The 18,977-nt window shown below is 43.3% G+C and overlaps 1 protein-coding gene across 4 annotated transcripts in view; it reads right to left on the bottom strand.

Annotated features, from left to right (window-relative positions):
- The window catches only part of GRIA1 (glutamate ionotropic receptor AMPA type subunit 1), a 375,607-nt gene that overhangs the window by 15,153 nt on the left and 341,477 nt on the right, over positions 1-18,977 (bottom strand). For all 4 annotated transcript variants that reach the window (XR_010652343.2, XM_071814704.1, XM_065849353.2 and 1 more), the window contains 2 exons: positions 3,962-4,160; positions 2,998-3,245 (listed from right to left, as the gene is read on the bottom strand). Coding sequence is in view for 3 of the 4 variants with exons in the window: in XM_071814704.1 (XP_071670805.1) it covers positions 2,998-3,245; positions 3,962-4,160 (447 nt within the window). In the remaining variant the exon portion in view is untranslated. The remainder of the gene's footprint in view (positions 1-2,997; positions 3,246-3,961; positions 4,161-18,977) is intronic.

The following is an 18,977-nucleotide window of genomic DNA, read 5'->3' on the forward strand; positions in this document are numbered from 1 at the left end:
TTCTGGGGCCATGTGCTAAGCATTATGTGTTATCTTTCCTAGGAAACTTCATTTCAGCTAATTGTCCCTCTCTTCAGTTCATGGAGAGTACACAGAACAGGCTGTACTTCATCTTGAGTGTATTTTGATGAAAGACGGAGAGGTTTGGGGCTCTGAAAGAAGGTGGGTTTTTAACAGGGAACATTTTGTGTTTATTCATAGATCCTACGAAAATCAGCTTATATTTTAGGGAACTTTAATGTCACTATGATTGCCCTGAGGAACCTGCTCTCCCAGATCTCCATCTCAGCCTGGACCTATTCCTTGGGTCCAGACTAATATGGGATTTCTTGGGTTTTCTTCCCTCTGTTTTGGATAATTCGGTTTTTTGTCCTCCTTTTTATCACTTGTCCAACAGCAGAGAAGAGCTCCTTCCAGGTAAATTGATGGGTTTGGCAGCTGCATGAATACCTCATGTCATACAGGATCACGCTTAGAACTAGCTGGTGTTAAAAGGTGCAATTTCTGTCCTCCCATCACCGGCCTTCTCAGCCATGCCTAAATGCAACTGAACTTTACCATCTGGAAGCCGAAAGATATTCAAAGCCAGATTCACCTAGGAGGAAGAAGCAAGCTCTTTCAGTAACTCAGGAGACTTAATCAATGGCCTGAGAGGGATGTTTGCACCTGCTAAATCATCTATTTCTAGATTTTCAATGTTATTTTCATTAATCTGTGGCGATATCCTGGGCACTGTGTTTCCATGTAGAAGCAAGAAAAACAATGGCAAACTCTCATTTAACATCTCTCTAGGATCCTTTTCTCATCAGCTATCCTAAATGCAGGTGAACTGGTCTAGGTACAAAAAGGACAGGTTGAATTAAAAAAATGCAGCCCAGCTTCTAAAACACACCTGATTTAAGATAGGCCTGGCTCACATGTACCTCCAAACCTAGCTCAGAGCTTTTATTCTGTGGATGGAAGTGAGTGAAGATGAAGCCTGAATAAGAGACAGGCTGACCGTGCTACACAGGTGCCTCACGAATGTCACCTTGCTCAGGGCAACCTCTCACGTGCAGGACCCCACGGGGAAAACAGACACTACATGATGACTGTAGGGAACTACTAAGATTAAAACAATTAAAATGACAGGAACAAAACAAACATAATGGGACGAAAACTGACAGCAACCGTTCCAAAGAAACACCATTGGATGGAAAATCAAGCATTCCTCCTTTGCCCATAAGGCCCATAAGAAATTTGTTCTACATGCAGCCAGGATGAAGAAGAGGAAACAAAAAGAAATGTTAGGAATTTTTGGAATCATGCCTAGCAGAGGGATGTTTGGAGCTGCAATTAAAAAAATTACAATGATTGATGTAATTTTATATTTTGTTGTTGATTTTTCTTGGAAGCATGATAAATGGCTCCTTCACATGCCCACAGTTACAGGTAGGATGCTCCTGTTTGTTTGTTTTCATAGGATCAATATTAGGATACAAGATTGATGTTTAAATAAATAAATAAATAAATAGCATCAGCCCTGTATTCTAATTTCCATATATGCAAGACAGAAAACAAACACTGGAGAGAGTGCAACAGAAAACATCTCAAAGCTGTGAGAACATATCCATCTTCATTTGGAGGGTCCCAAGTCATTTCAGAGCCTGAATCACACCGGATGCAAGAATTGCCTTCTGGACCACCTGCAATGCATTCACAAGCTTCTCTAAAGATACTGCTGATGTGGGAAGATCTGAACCTAATTTGAACTGACTTAATAAATGTAGTAGTCAAAATCCTTGGGCTTCATCCACTATCATTTGATACGTCTTTGATTCTTCAGGTTGGCCTTCGCTCAGGAGCTGTGTGACCAGACAAATCCATCAGCAAATATGCAGCTGGTTTCTAGTAATCCAGAAACCATGGATTAAATCTCTGCATTGTGTTACGTTAGCAAGCAAGTATAAGGCCACACATAAGATTTTGGTCAAACTATTTTGACTAAAATATGCTCGATAAATGACTAAATCAGTTGGAGCACAAATCAGATTACTTAAACCTATGGCTTCTGAGGGTTTACTAGTCCCACTAAACCCTTACAACTCATATTCTTCATGATTGTCATATGAGGAACTTGTACGGCTGCTGCTAAAAGGAACTGCACCTCTCATGTGACAGGTCCCCATCCCAATTTGCAGCTCGTGGTAATGCTGCTCTGAGCAGGTCAGCTTGCACGATGCACTTTGCGGGGGCCAGCTTGTGTCCAGGAGTATGGCCATGTGCAGGGCCCAAGCCCTGCTGCTAACTCGGATCTGGGTCTGCACTTTTTGAAGGTTGTTCTTTTTAAAGTAAGGTCTCTGAAGATATTAATATTTCACATGACAGTAGGCAAAGGCATGTAACAGATGCAGGTCTGGGGTCAGAAATGCAGGATTTGTGCCCCTTTGGACTTGCCATAAATTGGGTGCTCGCCAGGATCTGAACTGACTCAGTGATTGAAAATGCACACCTTCTGCAGGTATTTTTCACAACCAGCTTCCCAACCCTTCCAAATAGCATCTCATTTTGGAAAACACCAAAATGCTTTCCCCATGAGAACTCCCTCTGCAAGCATGGATCCAAGCCAGGGTAATACCATACTCTGCAAAGCTGTGCAGTTCACACGGCACAGGATGAGCGTCCCTCCAGATAATGCTCTGTGAAACCAATGGTTACACCACAGCAGCCCCCCTGCCATCACCTCATACAGCAGACACATTCATAGCAAGTGGATCAGCCAGGATCCTGTTTCCAAATGCAGGGCTTGAATAATTAGATGCTCCTATTGCTCTTCAATGGGAGTTGGGCATTTTACTTCCCTGCACATCACGTTGAGTTTTCATATCCCTTTTCTTCTGCCTCCCCCACCTCCTCGCCCCAAGCTTTCATGATTAACATGGCAATGGAGATTGAACTGTGTGCATACATTGATTTGCTGGGTGGTTTGGCAAAAGGAAGCAAATCCAAGCTACTTACCTCAGTGCAGACCCCTTTGGCGTTGCAATGCCATAGCCTTTGGAGTCCAAGTTACCTCCCACCTTCATGGTGTCACAGGGCTTCCGCTGCTCGATGTACTCGTTCATCGTGGACTCCAAGAGGTAGGCGTACTTTCCTTTCGACTTCCTCACCCGGATCATCCCCTCTTCCGTTGTCCTCACAAAAACAGAGGGTTCAGCTGACTTCATGTATGTCCACATCTTCTCAAACACTGCTATTTTGGATCGCTGCACAGGACAGCAGAAACCCAACAGAAGTGTTAAGAAAGGTTTGGGTGCCAGCTGAGATTTCCAGGTTGGACTGAACACACATCCACATATCAGATGGGCCAAGGAAGGCAAAAGTGTAATGGGATGTTAACAAACCTGCCATTTCTGCACCAGGGCCCAGATCAATCTTATCACCATAAGGGTAGGATATTTGTGTATGGCAAGTGATTCTGCTGATCAAACCAAGGGCAAACCAAGCTGGAAATCGGGAGATGATTTCTTTTGGAGCTGCTCAGAGTAACTCCTCGGTAATGTCGGGAAGCACATGGATATTCCGTATTTGTGTTCACAGTTGCAGAATATCACATGTACTGGAGACACCGCCAGCCTTCTGAACAGCAAACAGAAAACTGGATTTTTGCTGTTCTAAGGACAAGATCAGCAGGTCCTAACAGAATCATAGAATTGTTTTGGTTGGAAAAGACCTTTAAGATCACTGAGTCCAACCATTAACCTAGCACTGTCAAGTCCACTTCTAAACCATGTCCTTAAGAACCTCATCTGCATCTCTTCTAAACACCTCCAGGGATGGTGACTCAACCATTTCCTGGGGCAGCCTGGTAAGTGGAAGCAAGTATAAAAACCAGACCTGAACTGAAGACGAGAGGATGGGCCTGGGGGACGTGTCAGACAAGGGGCTGATCAAAATGTTTGCATTAAACTTTCCTTTTTACCCTGAAAAATTCTTTAGTGGAGCCAGCTTCCAGGGTCCCGTAGGCAATTTCCGTTTGCTTGGCCAAGTCCTCTGCACTCTCGATTGGAGAAACCATCCTTTCCACAGTGAGGAAGGCAGCCAGATTAGCTGTGTAGGAGGATATGATGATCAAGGTGAAGAACCACCAGACACCACCAACTATGCGGCCGGAGAGAGACCTGGACACAGAGGGGAGAGTCAGACAGAAGGCGTGTGAAAGTACAAAAGGTTCAGCTCGCTCTTGCAGGCCCATCATTCACCTGGGCATTTACCCAAATTCATGTTCTCCAGCCACTTCCAGGGAAGTCAGAGGTCCTTCTCAGTTCCTAACCTGCTTTTCAAGGTGTCAATGTAATCAGAGGGGAAATAAAAAAATTCATAGTGAAAAGAAATGAGTAATAAACTGAATGAATCTATTTTGATTTTCAATTCCTTTCAGAGTATGTAATAATATTAAGACATGCAGAAAACGATGAGGAAAGTTTAGCTGGGCAGGGGGCAATGCCCACACAAAGAGCAGCTCTGATGAGGTCTGTGTTCTGGCACGTACCCCAGGGGGAAGGAGCACCAGCATGGAACCAAACCAGATATAGACATACAGACCAACTGGGATCACTGGGTCAGCTCCTCCATCACATGGAATTTAAAACCCAAAACTCTGTGTTTTTCTATAAGACATATTGAAGCTCAGAGAGGAGCTACAGCCTTAATGAATAATTTGCCTACTGACGTTCTCTGTTTTGTATTCAGCAGATGGTTGGACAAGATGTTCATAATAATGCCTTAAAATCTAGGTATTTTGCACTTGCTGCAATCAAACAGCCGATTATCTGTAACCATTGGATAGCTGTAGAGGCAAATAAGTCAAGCAGGCATTAATTTATATTAAAATCTTATCAAATAATTTTTAAAAGTGGAAGATAATTTTAGAGTGATGTCAGTATTCATGCAATCTGTATAAATTATTTATATGCTCTGTTTCTAGATGCAGAGCACTGTCCCAGACAGAAAGTAACTTATAATGCTGTTTTATAAAGCCAGAAGTCTGACTAAGGAGGACCTACCATGAGAAACACCACTTATTTCTCCATGAGGGACTACGCCTCAGTGTTACCTTTCTGCTGCCCTGAGTCATTCCACAAAAATACAGTTTATCGGATGGTAACAGAGATATCCCAGTCCAGCTACGGGCACTGGACCAGCTCATGACAGTGTGTGCTGTGTTGTGTCCAGGTCTGCGTGAAGCCTTGGGTCCAGCCGCTGTGCTTTACCGGGTTTAACAGGACTTGACAAACCAACCTTCATGCTCCATCGCTCCACTGAGGTAAAAAGCACACCCTGCTAATCACTGAAATTACAGCTGGAAAGAGACAAAACCCACACAGCCCACCAGCTGCGCAACTTATCTAGGTTACATCTCTCCAGTTCATCCACTCTGGTTTTAAACCCTGCAGATGCGAGGGGAGCTGCTCCCACAGGCATCACGTCATCTCCCCTGAACTCTCTTCAGTCAAAACTCTCCGAGATCCCTTCCCGGCAGAACGGCAGACACCGCCTTTGCACAGTGACCGAGCCCACACACAGGCAGCACACGTGGCAGAGTGGAAAGTGCATGATTTAGTATTTGGAAAGAGGACTTATCCCACCACACGTGCTGTCAGCCCCACCCTCCTGGAGGACAGTCACAGCAGCTTTCACCCGAGGCACAGAGAAACTGCAAGAAACATGACTGCAAGGGATTATGGTGACAGAAAGGACAAGTGGTGTATTTTACAGATGTGACTGAAAGGACTTGTATGGTTAGAGATGGCTTGGGCCCCTCTGCACAGGGCCTTTATTTCGTAGCACAGCCTCTGCCCTCCCCTCTGGCTTCTTCTTCCATGGACTTTGCTGAAACCAGGCAGCAAAGTCCACCTTGCTTAGTGAATGACTTTGAAGGATCTACCTTTCAAGGTCTTTCAGGGGAGTTTACAGGACCCAACTCCAAGGTGGTACTGCATAGAGTTCACAAACTCGTTTCTTCATCACCCACATCTTAAAAAGCAAGAAAGGTAAAACTGAAATATTTTTTTCAGGGATGGATTCCAACCATAACCTCCTCCTCTGTTGGCAACTGCAGCAACATGGCTAAGCAAATCAACAGTCCCCCCTCCCAGATTACCTTTTTCTTTAGGTCTCCCCATCACTGCCAGCCAGAGAGGGGGATCAGAGGTTTGTTGCGGGAGTGCTGGATGCTGTGAGAAAGGCAGGCAGATGGGCACTGTTCTACCCTATCTCTAACTCTCGAAGAGGGACATGCTCATCAAACAAGCTCTGGAGATGAATAGGGACCTCCAGGGATGACTCACCCCCTCTATCTCAGGTTGAGAGGAGGTCCTTCTGTAGACCTTCCTCTCTATTGAATTTTGAAGGAACTGGCATGACCAGGTTGGACTAAACAGCTAATTTTTAAGTAGCTAAAGTTAGATGAGATAAATGTGACTGTTGTGCTTCCCATCTGCAGAGAATACTCAGCCTACAAGACTGTCAGTGCAAACAACTTTACCTTTTGTTTCATATTTGAAGAGGGATTGGGAAGAGAGGCAGCTATAGATTTAGCTCACATGTCTTCAGATTGATTGGAAGAGGAAAAAAATACCTGTCTTTAATTAGTCTGGATGATGTGTGCTCAGGGAAGGAAGCGCTCAGAAAAGGCACAGAGGCATTAAACAAAAGTAACTGGATAATGTCAAATACAACAATTTCTGCTGATGAAGGCCACTTTGAGCTGTCAAAATCCATCTGCATGGCAAATAATCACATTCATCTCCAGCTGCAAATTATACAGCCTTTCCTTCCTGACGAAGCTGGGATATTTCTGCAACTTGTTTCAATCCCTTCAGCCGCAGTCAGCCGGATTCCTGCCTCTAGACCCTCAACATCCTGGTGATATTCATTACTGGCTTATCCTACAGGGGCTGCCTGCTGTCAGCTGCAGATGGCTTGTACTTCCCAGCTCCACACCTGGCACTGACAGCATGAAAAAGTAGCTATGGGGTACTGAGACTGGGAGGTAACTAGGAGGGCTGGGAAAGAGGGAGACGGGGCTGCAGCTTCATTCCCATGGGAGCCATATGGGAGAGGATGCACGTCTGCATCGTGCCCCAGTCTCACCCGGGCTGTCTCTGCTGCTGGTGCTGGTCATTTCTCCTCATCACACTAGATGCTGTGAGGACATGAGTGCTCGTTCTCACCTCACTGCTCAGTAGCGGCTGAGGGACCTGGTGGGGGTTCAGCCTGGAGAAGACGAGGTTGAGGGGAGACCTTCTCACTCACTGCAACTACCTGAAAGAGGCTGTAGCATGGAGGGTGTTGGTCTCATCTCCCAAGTAGCAAGAAATAGGATGAGAGGAGATGGCCTCAAATTGTGCCACGAGAGGTGTAGATTGGATATTGGGAAAAAATTCTTTACAGAAAAGGTTGTCAGGCATTGGAACCAGCTGCCCAGGGAAGTGGTGGAGTCACCATCCCTGGAGAGGTTTAAAAGACACATAGGTGAGGTTCTTGGGGACATGGTTTAGTGACAATGTTAGATTAATAGTTGGACTCGAAGATTTAGAGGGTCTTTTCTAACCAAATCAATTCTATGATTCTGTGACTGCCAGAATGGCTAGGGCTTCATGTGTTTGATGTTTTGTGGCAGACACTGCTAACGGGCAATGTTTGCTCTCGTTGCTAGATTAACTTGGAGCTAGAAGCTGTGAATCTAAACTGCTATAAACACACAGCAGAGAAAACACTCAGCATATGGGCACTACAGGACATCACCCTTTCACTCTGTGGCTGTGCAGCATCTAATACAAGGGAGTGTTGGCCAGCGACAGAGGCTCTTGGAGGCCAGCTCAATACAATAAAAATATAATAATAATAATGAAATACCACACAAGCAGATGTGACATCCCTACAGCTCAATAACAGCCAACACAGGTTAAACAAGACAAGTTGGCTTTCTCTGAATAACCATATTTCCTATTCAGATTTTGAGCCAATGCCTGTTACTGCTTACCAAGTGGTCGGAAACACAATATCCATTACAATCTTGTTCTGTTACTTCTGTAGACCAAGCAGGAGAGCAGCAGTGCTACCATCATGGGACACATTTGCAAAAGTGCCTTTGTAATTTAGGAGATAATGTCCCATTTCTAGAAGCAACTTCAATGCTTGGGAGCATTGATGATCAAAAGCCAGTGGAACTAGAATTATGTTTATGCTCTAGTAAAAGCATTCACGGAGGAGTAGATATACCTTGTACTTTTAAGTCACCAAGCTTTTGAAAATCTTATTCCACATCAGATAAGAGAAAATGACCTTCCACTTGACTAACAAATGCTCTGCAGCTCAAGCCCTAACGCAGTTGATTTCTCTTCACTAATGGGCAGTAAGGGGTTTAAATCCTCTTGCATTGAGAATTTACATGTCCCCATACCTCTTCAAGCACACCATGAAGGCAATCAGCTCTCTGCTGTGTGGAAACAAGGTAGTGACTCAGTCCTCTGCAGAGCTAAGGTGAGATGGAACACGCTGGTTAGTACTTTAAAGATGTGCTAACGTTCGGATGTTTGGATTTGTCTATTTGACCTCTGGATTTATTCACATTTGTTATCACAGTGACACTTGCAAATAGCAGGATCTAAAAAAAATCAGAGTAAAATAAGCAAGGATAACAGTGAAAGAGACTTTAATGAATGGCTAATTCTGGGGTGTGAAAAGGGGTGAAATAGCTGAAAAGACTAGACTGTACATTTTCAACCTATAGTATTCCTTCCGCACCTATCCTCTTCTTTATTTTACACAATCCAAATAAAGATCTCTTCATTTCTTCTTCTAACCCCGCTTGTGCTACTAAAAATCACCCGCCCCACCTTCTCCCTGACTTGGGGTCCTGCCTGCCCCCCGCAAACAGCAGCAAGAACGGGGCGCTCCTTTCCAACATTAACCTTGCAGGAGTGAGGAGTAAATACTCTGCCCTCATTATCCACCGTGCACAATCCACCTAAAATTAGAGCTGGCTGGGAACCAGAATTTCAGCACCGTGGAAAATTTTGAAATTGTAAATGAAACCCTAATATTCTCAATCAGAATGAAAAGATAATAGTCACAATGTCCTTTAAAAGTAGCGTTCTGAAAATGGTTGCTTCGGTTCCATCCAAGATTCTCATTTTTCTATTACTTAATGTTTCATTTCTGAAAGGCTAAAAGGTGTAATTTTAACATTGTAAACAATTTTGTTTCTGCTTTCTCATTACAAATAATTTTCTTTCAGCTTTTATAATACATTAAACCTTACCTACCACATGTATAATTTAAAAGATAATTCTGGAATGTGCTGGTTTATATCTGTCTAATGGAAAAACTACAGATGACCAGCTGAAAATAATAATTTTGATTTTCTTATTTAGATCACTTTTTTTTTTTTTTTACAATGCAACTGCATTTTGCCAGTAGAAAACAGAAACAAATTGTGAATTCCCTTTGTTCCCATGAAGTGATTGTTTTTTTAGTATTCTTGTTTAGCATTGACGGATTCTTCACAGAAAAAAATAAAATCATGCAGCTATAATTTCTCATTTCTTAAAACAAAATGCAATACCTGATCAGACAATTCACTCTTTGATCTTATCTGTTATGGAAGGTAGGAAAAGCCGACAGAAGTTTGCTTTGCCATCTTTTTAGCAGAGCATCATAATACCTTTTTGCAAAAAACATTAACAAGATCATCAGCAAATATACAAAGTAAACCTCATTGGAAAAATGTTCAAGCAGCAGCTCAGTTCTTTCCCACTTCTCCCTTCCCCCTCCCCAGATCCGTTTCTCATGGAGAATTACACCTAAACTGACAGTGTTTTAATTAGAAGTGCAAAGCTGGGATTCTAAAGCCATAGTTGCTTTGGGAGGATTTCCCAGATTTGCTGTTACATTCAATTCTAGTAAAGGCTCAGTCAACTGACATATTTGTCACTGAATGAATTTATGCAAAACTGTTGAAAAAAAGCTCTTACATGCTTGTTCTACTGATTGTGGGTCAAATCCACTTCTGGTCTTCTACCCACACAAATCCTCTGATCTCCAACGCTACTTTGCTAATTTGATACCGACTATAGATAATTTAATGGGTCTAACTGAAGGCTGACTTAGTAGCGGATTAGTTGCAAACATTTTGCTCCAGTTTTGATCTTATTTTAAACAAGTTTTCAACATTAAACTCTATCAATGTAAATGAGCGTCGCTTTTTCTGTGTGTCACAGACCATCTGGCACGATTGGTCTTGCCATTTTATCTCACACACTGACATGAACCCCACATTTGCTTGAAAAGTCTGTGAATTGTCATGGATAGAGAAGCAAACTTAGCGTGGGGTTGTGGACCTGGGAACAGCTCTGGGTGCATCCATCACACAAGTGCTGTGAAGCTCTTATCCTCTTACGCTCTGCTATGCCACAGATAGTTTTGAATGAGCTACCAACTGTTTGTCATGAAACTGGAGTCATTATAATGCATGTTTTTCTATTCATGCTGTATTATTATTTTTTTTGCCATTATTAGTTTGCATTTACTTCTTATTGAATCCTAACTCCTGCTGTAAGAGTCTGCAGTCCCAACTGCTGTGCTGGGCTTTCTCGTGGGGTATCAAGAGAGCCCTTCCAAATACAGAATGTTTTCTATTAATATTCTCTTTTACCTCTCCCAGCAGTACAAATTCCTCCTTCATCTTCCCTTACAACTTTTCTACAGAGGTAACAGCTGCATATTTTGATTCCCCATGGGTAACTTTAACCACTGTGACAGGGTAAGAAAGCTGCAAGTGCACAGCTACTGGGAGTCCCACGCTGCTTCTCTCCTGCTTTTCTTTTTCTAATTTCAAGAAAAAAATTGATAGCCTCTTAACTTTTGTATATGGGCTGAAGATTTGCCTTTTCTCACATTTTCAGGCACACCATGCCAGCTCATCTGACCTCCAAAGGCATCACAGTGGAAGGAGGCAATATGGATTGCAGAATCCCAGCAGAAGTCCTTTTAAGAAGAGGCCTCAGCATCACTTGCTGTGTTAACATTGCAACAACTGAATATATTGTCTGCATATATGCAGGATCTCTCAGACTCAACAGGAGGATGTATATCTGTGAGGCTTTAATTATAAGTCATCATTTATTTATTGTTTCTTTCTGCCCAAGCTAATGGCCTTGGACAGCAGTATATGGTTCCTCTCCTACTGTTTCATCTCTTCTTTTGCAGAATATGTTGGCACTTTTTTCTTCAATTTCCCTTTAATGGGCAAAAGCTCTTTTTAAAATGAGTCTTCCTGCTTAGTCAGAAATGCATCATGCCACTTGTGGTTCTCCAGTCATCGGAGCTTGGATTGCTGCAGTGCTAAGTATAAGGATGACTGCATGGAGCAGCTACGCGCTGTTTTCAAGACATCCACTTAGCATTTTGACAGGCAAGAGGTACCTAACTACCTAACCAGATGACTAGCATCCAGGAATACTTTGTTGTTGTCGTTCCTTGGGAGGCCCTCTGACTTTATGGGATCCAGGGTAATTTACTTCATCTCTCTAATCCAGTTCCCAGCTGTGGGAGAAGAGGATAAATTACATTTATGAACTTCACCTGGGTGGGTGGCCTGGAGCACTGGTCACAAGGCGAAATTAACCTTTGAGCTGCTGCTTTGCTCACTTCCCCTTCCAGAGACACTCAATCCCAGCAGGCAGAGGCAGCATCAAATGGGACTATGCAGGGGACTATTTAAGGACTCAACAGCAGTTTGCAGGTTGTGTCCTCCTGTGGTCCTCGATGGACACAAAACGCAGGCTGCTGATACGCAACCAACACAACTTACAAGCTTGATAAACAAAGTCTGGTGTCGGCAGCACTTCAGCAGGACCCCTGTACCAGCCATGGCATAAACCCACTCCTACAGAGCAGAACTGCAGAACCAAGGGATGTCCTTTACCAGAGGGAGCCACCACCCTGGAGTAGTCAGAACTGCCTGCTGAGGTGCTTATCCCAAAAACTGTAGGCCAATACATGCAACTCTTCCAGAAGGCTGCTAAAAAAATTGTAAAGAAAGGGCTAAGATAGAGCCTAATAAAAAATAAAAGTGTGATTGAAAGGCAGAGTAGATAGATCCAAAGAAATACACTGTCATCCTCTTATGTACAGGCACGGTTTGGCTCTCCATGTTGCAAACCAGGGTAGTTTAAGGGATGAGTGTTTAGATAGAGTTTTGCTGAGAAACACGTGGTCACTTCAGGCAGCTCTGGTGAAAGGCAGAATCATCTCTCTTCATCAGTTTTGCCAGCTTTTGCGACACGGAAAAAAATACCCAACTCTTCGTGCCTTTGAGCAAAAAACTTCACTGTAAAAAAAAAGGCTCTTCACATATTTCTCTCACTTTGGTGACATTTGTTCGCTTTGCTGAGGAAAACTCACAAGGTGTCAAGCATAAAATTCTGTCAGAAGCACTCGCTGGAGCACCCCAGGAGATTCATTACTCAGGAACTTCCCTCAGCCTCAGGTGGCCCCAAATTTAACAGCACTCATCCTTCTTTTTAAACAATGGCCTATTGTGCTGATGTCCTTTGCTGTGTTGCTAGATTTCCTATGCTCTCCCTCACTCTCTTCTTCAAAGCCTGCTTGATGAAAAAGCTTTTTTTTCCCCCCAAAGATTCAATATATTTTGGATTATATGCTACTATTTCTTCATTTTTGCAAGATCCTCTTTAGTCATTTACATGTGCTTACAATTTAGAGCTCCATTTCTGAGACTTCTGGGCAATGTTACAACAACGCAGGTCAGACTTCTTCCAGGGCACCCTGCCTTGCTTGATTTTTCGGTCTGTCTTTTGTCAGATTTCCAAATTTGATGAGAGAAAGGGGTTTTCTGGAAGAAGAGTATTTTTTGCACTGTAAGATTTACAGTCCAAGCAATATTCTCAAATATTCCCTTACTTTTCCCTCTCATTTCTAATTTAAAATGTGATCCCTCACTGAGACTGTACAAGTTATATTTTCTCTATTTTCATTTTCAAGCCTTTCTTTTTTCTACAAGGGCATACTGTATCCCTTGTAGAAGTCATGAGGAATAAGTCTGGTCTCCCCAGCCAATGTTTTTTAGAAGAACTCTGTGTGCACACGAGTGCCTGTCTTTCAACATTAAAACCCCCAAACTGTGGAAGAAAAACATATTCAGTGTTTCTGCTGCCTCTGTTTCACCTGCTAAGATACACTGGGTGATTTTTTTAATTTTTGAAGGCCTTGAAAGCACTGTAGAGATGAAAAGCTGCCCCCTCCCTTTGTTTGCCACTCTGCAGCCTGAGATATTTCCTCCTATTGAGAGCTTCAAGAAATGAGAGACAAAATTCCTCCTATGGGAGAGCATCCCGTGTGCTTTATTCCTGTAGCTGGGCCCTCATGGACCCTCTTCACATCTCACACCTATCCCCAGTGTACAGGTACTTATTTTTACTGCTTTTCCCTTTTCACCATATGAAGACTCACCTTCTCCCCTCTTCCTTTCTCCTCCACTGTTCACACATTTGCCTCCTATTCCTTCTCAGCAGACTGTGTTAAGAGCATTCATTAGTATATATAACATGCTTTGAAGTTGTCCAAATAACGGTGATGTAACATTTTTGCACTTCTATAGGCTCTTTTATCTGAAGATCAAAGTAGTAAGTTATGATTACCATGATTGGATTATTGCTGCTTAGCCTTTGAATCTAAGGGTAAGCAGCAACTCTTCTGGGTAGGCATTAATCAGAATTACTGGATGATTTTATTAAATAGACTGAATGCCATAAAGTATGCTACTGCTTAAAGAAAGGGGTGTGTGCGCCAGCTCTATGCCCTTTCCTACCATTTGATTACATGAATCAGGTGGCCCCCAGCTGTCACCTGCCTCCTTTGATCCAAGTGAAAACGGAAAGAAGACCAAGACACCATCATGGAGAACTTCAAAGCTGACTCCCTGCTCTGCCTCCTCCAACTCCAGACCTGTCCAAGCACAGCACATCTTTTGTCCCTGTTTCTTAGCATGTCCCACATTTGCTTTTCCCAATTACTCAGCTTCATCAAGCCTTTCACAATGAACACCCTAGCACCTCTGTCATGTTTCAATAAACTTGTCTTTGCCTGTTTGCTGTTTTGGGGTGTTATTATACAATGCTTATTGCTCACTGTATGTATACGTTGATGAACTTGTGAAAAAAAGGTATTGGTGCTTCTCCACTTACCACAATGAGTAGTTGGGATGAAATCTGGGACAAAAGCAGAATAGGTATAATAAATCCCAAACTCCAGTGGAATAAGAGAAGTACTCTGAGCATCCCAGTGGAAGGCCATAAGGTTTTGGGCAGCTCTAGAGATCAAACTAACAGAGAGCAGCTGTGGATGCTCTGTGTGTTGTGAGCCAGAACAATCTGAATTGAGGAGTTCAATGCTCATTGGACTGTGTATCCAGGCAGCCTGCGCATGTTATCTCAGTGTTGGTAAAAGTGATGTACAGCATATGGACAAGTTATTTAAGCGAGGTTTCCCTGTGAAAACATGCTTAGGGCTTCCCATCTTAGCTGCAGTGTTTTTCTGGAGTGCCAACATTAAAGCAGCGTGTGACAAGCGGCCTCACAGAGGACACCACTTTGGGGACACAGAGGTCCTTCAGCTCCTCACAGCCCTTATTCTGCGACAGAAACACTTGGCAACCGACGCAGCTATTAGGAACACACAGCCCTGACTGCGGCTCGGAGGGTGTCAGACCCCAGCTGAGCCGACTGATAACAGGTTTTCCAGAGGGACAAAACTGAAAGGAGAAAGTGTGTTTCTCTTACTGGTTGAAAATCAGCAAGTACAGTATAACAAGGAGTCCCCGGAGCTTCAGAGGGTCTCCGGACAGAGTCACAGAGAAGGCTGTGAATCTCAGAGGCATCTCTGGTGCCGCTCACCATCCTGAGCCAGAGCACAGCACTAGTAACACAGGCAGCACGTGCCATTTCCACATCATGGATGTCCTAATAAAACTTCCCACTAGATTAAAAAACTAGGCAATGCACTTTCTGCACCCCCCCCACTATTTTTAACTTTGCTTTCAATCAAAAATACGAGGAACATGTATTTAGTCCTGAATAGAGAGATCAGAAATATATTTTTAGCTTAATAAATCTGCTTTTGGTTCAAGTGTTTGACTTCTTATTTTAAACACAGCTGGTGGAACGATTAGTAAATCTGTCACTCAGATAGGAGCAAATTTCTTGCTGCCCCCCCCAGTGACATCAATGGTAAAGGCCTGAAGTCAGAAGTGTGGAAGAGTGACTAGATATGCCTGATATGGAACCATCCCGAGGAAGTGGCTTAGAGATCAGTGCAGGAAACACGTTACCTCTGCAGCAATTTGAAATTTTCAGATGGCGGAGTATGGAAATTTAAAAGACTCATTTTTCTCTTTACAGATGAAATGGTATTTTCCCAACAATGCTCTCTCAGTTATTTCCTTCCCCTGAGTTCTCTGTATCCTAATGCTAAATTTTTCCAAATGAAAAAGAGCATAGCAAGGATGACTATTTTTACAGAATTTCCATTTTCCCCTGGCTGCCACATTTTGGTTGCCATGGAAGTGCACAAGCTCCAAAGGGGACGGGTTAGTTAGATATTGTGCGATTTGTCAAGCTGCTCCTCTGGTGAGTCACTCTCTCTGGTTAAATGCGTTTCAGAAATGAGTGTGGTCATCAGTTCCTGGTGATTTGCAAGTACTGCTGTTACCCTGTGACCTGGATTTCCTCTCCCTAGACATAATTAATTTGGCCAGGTAGAGATAATTGCAAGATCATTCGGTACACTTAAAAGACTTTTCCAAAAGATGAAATCCTAATTTTTTACTTTTATTCTTAAAGACCAACCTCAGCTCACCAGTTCAAGCAAACTGCCAAAAATAAATGGTCCTGAGCTTTGTCCCCATGGACAAACCTTCAAGCCTCCTGGATTCAGGAGTAGGAAGGATGCTGAACCAACCTTGGTCCCAGCCTGGCTTGGCTGCCTTGTCCCCCAGGGCAGCCCCAGCATGAGTTGCATGTGTTCCTCAAGGAAACGGCAAACTGATGCTTCCTTCATTGCAAAAATATGCCTTTTGCCTTGAGACTGCACAATGAATCCAACTGGTGGTCAGCAACCTGGTCTGTAGGAGCGAGCCCACTCTCTGCAATGTCCCCAGAGAGGCTTTAGTGAGACCCACCAGCCCCATCAGACCCTGTGCAAACAGTGCCAGGAAAACAAAGAGCACAAATCTTTCCTCATTGCTTCTGGGACTCCTGCCTTGGGAGAGCTTGCACAGCTCTCCACTGACTCTCCAGAACACGTTAAGGTTATAATGGGTACCGTGAGGACAGCACCAGAACTGCACCTCAGGCCAAAAGGACAGGCTGATGCTTGGAGTGTTGGAGAAGATGCCTCCCGAAACCAGGAAGAGTCACCAAATAAACATGGAGGCTCAGCCTTCATTTCAGGAAGGAATTAAAATCCTTTTAATTGCTAAATGCAGCTGGTTCTCATTTCCCTAATTCTAAATTTTTAGCAAAATAAGTACCCTGCAAATGTAACTTAACAAAGGACAGAACAGAAATAACTTCCTTGAAACAACCCAAATCAAACATCTCACTAAAAAAAGACAATTTTTGTCCTAAGCAATTTCTGATTTAGATCTTGTCTAAAACTGGAGAAAATCTTCCAGTACTAGGAACATCTTGATGAAATTTAAAAGTGTTGTTATTTTTCAAACGCTCTAGAGGCTGGTTTAGGAAAAAAAACCTCAACAACTTGTAGAGCAATTTTGCAGTTATTTCCAACAGCTCTACAGCTTAAGTCTCCCGAGATTTCTTTTCAATTGATCTAAAAGGAAATGTAAATAAACAGGAAAAACAGCAGAGGAAAATGTTCAGCATTAATTACAGGTACACAATAAATACTGTACTTACTCTTCCGCAGACAAACTGCTATGACTGAGTGCAACAGAAAACCTGCAAAGAAGTGCAGTGAAATAGAAGCCCAGCTACACATGATACAGATCAGCCAGAGCGCACTCTTTCCATGTCACTAAAAACCAAGCAGCGATGCCCACAAGATGCCTATAAATAATAGATTGTATCTATCAACTGGATAGCAGCCAGCATTTATATCTCTCCTTCCCACCTCGGGGTGCATTTGCTCATCACCTCTGCGAGCAAACCTTGCTAAGCAGCGGGTTTGCCCCCAGCCGAGGGGTCGCTGCTCTGCATGTGCCACTGCATGGGCACCAGCTCCAGGTCTGGACTCTGCAAGCAAGTTAAGCCCCATTTAACTCCTTATCTGAAGGGTGGATCGCATCCGGCACCACGTCTCCGTGCACACAGTAAAAACCCACAGTCTTTAAGCAACACAGATGTGTGGACCAAACACCTCCCCGCAGTGCTCCCCTGTGCCAACCTGCACAGACCACCACAGACTCTCTTTCTGCTCATGCATCCCCGCTGAGGCTCTCCAAATGTCCTCTCTCATGCCTGGCTCTCTCCCAGATGTGGGCTGTGATGAAAACTTCATTCATCACTTCACTTCCAGTTCAGGTTGACACAGTCACCTCTCCAACTCTGTTTTCAGTCATGCAGATTATAACGAGCAATTTCAAGCTGTGTCGTCCAGGTATCATGACAGGATATCCTATCATGTCATTACACAACTATACCTTTCCCTTCTACTCATGGAATGTTTTGATCTGAATCCAAAATACATGTGTTTTGTTTCCACAGTATAAAGAGAGCCTCCATGAAGCTGGGTTTATTTGTTGAGATGTCTGTTTAATTATTCTCTGGCAGGGCACAAAGGATGGCTGTATTTACTGGGTGACACTGTGTCCAATCTGTCCAACTCCAGTGGGGACAAGACTCCCATAGTCACTCCACTGAGATAAACTGTATATATTCTTATGGTATATTCTATCTCACAGTATCTTCATAGGAAGAATAAATGCCTTTCTGGAATATATATTTTAGCCAAATGTATTTCATTTTAGTCAAACATAAGTTTTCTGACTCACAGGAAGAGTAAATGGATTAAATTTAATAGTCTCCAGTGTACAGGAAGCCTCTTTTGGACACAAACCACATGAAGCAATGAATTTTAAGATAACAAAAAAGAGAAGATCAAGATGTAAGCTGCAACAAAAGGATATATCTTGTTCCTTGCTTTATTATCCCGTTCACAACTATCAAATAATTTATTTTGTAGAAAACGATGGGGCAGATGAAAAATTCAAATGCTTCGTTTTGCTGCTGGGGAGGCTGGAAAGCCCAGATGTCCCATGAGTCCCCTCAAAGGCCTCAGGTCCATCCTGACTGTGAAATGGCAGCAACGTGCTGTATGTTAGCGAGGTCTCAGTCCCTACCGCTGCTGTACGCTGGGGTTATTTTAAGCTCTGAAGACAATTTATCAAATTACATTTCTGAAAAATGGTACAATGTGAGTCATATTTACTTCACATTTCTCTTGCTGCAGGGTCTCACAGTTGGCTGTGGGATATTTATTACCACTCTGAGAATCGCCTTTCTGGGTCTGTATTTCACATTTAACGAGCGCTTTTGTAATTTCACGACTGTTTTCTGAAGTTACAGTGGCACTTTGTAAAGTCTAATGGTTTATGGCCCATTTCAGACTTCACTGATTTCCGCCCATTACTATGTACATGAAACCACTCTAACTCCACGTTACTTCTCCCTTACTCTGCCACATTTCAGCCAGTACTTTGAATGCACAGACTTTAAGGGCAGCGACAGGGACCATCTCACCTCAACCAGGACAAATCAGCCCACGTGGCAGCGACAGAACCACGTCCAGTGGTCAGTAATGGAGCACAAGGGGGATCGCTCACTCCAGCGGGAAACGTCCAAGAGCTCACAGCCTCCTTTTGTCAAAGCTACATACCCACAGTTCAGTCATTC

This window comes from Patagioenas fasciata, chromosome 14 (genome assembly GCF_037038585.1).
Source record: "Patagioenas fasciata isolate bPatFas1 chromosome 14, bPatFas1.hap1, whole genome shotgun sequence".
NCBI classification, from domain to species: domain Eukaryota; kingdom Metazoa; phylum Chordata; class Aves; order Columbiformes; family Columbidae; genus Patagioenas; species Patagioenas fasciata.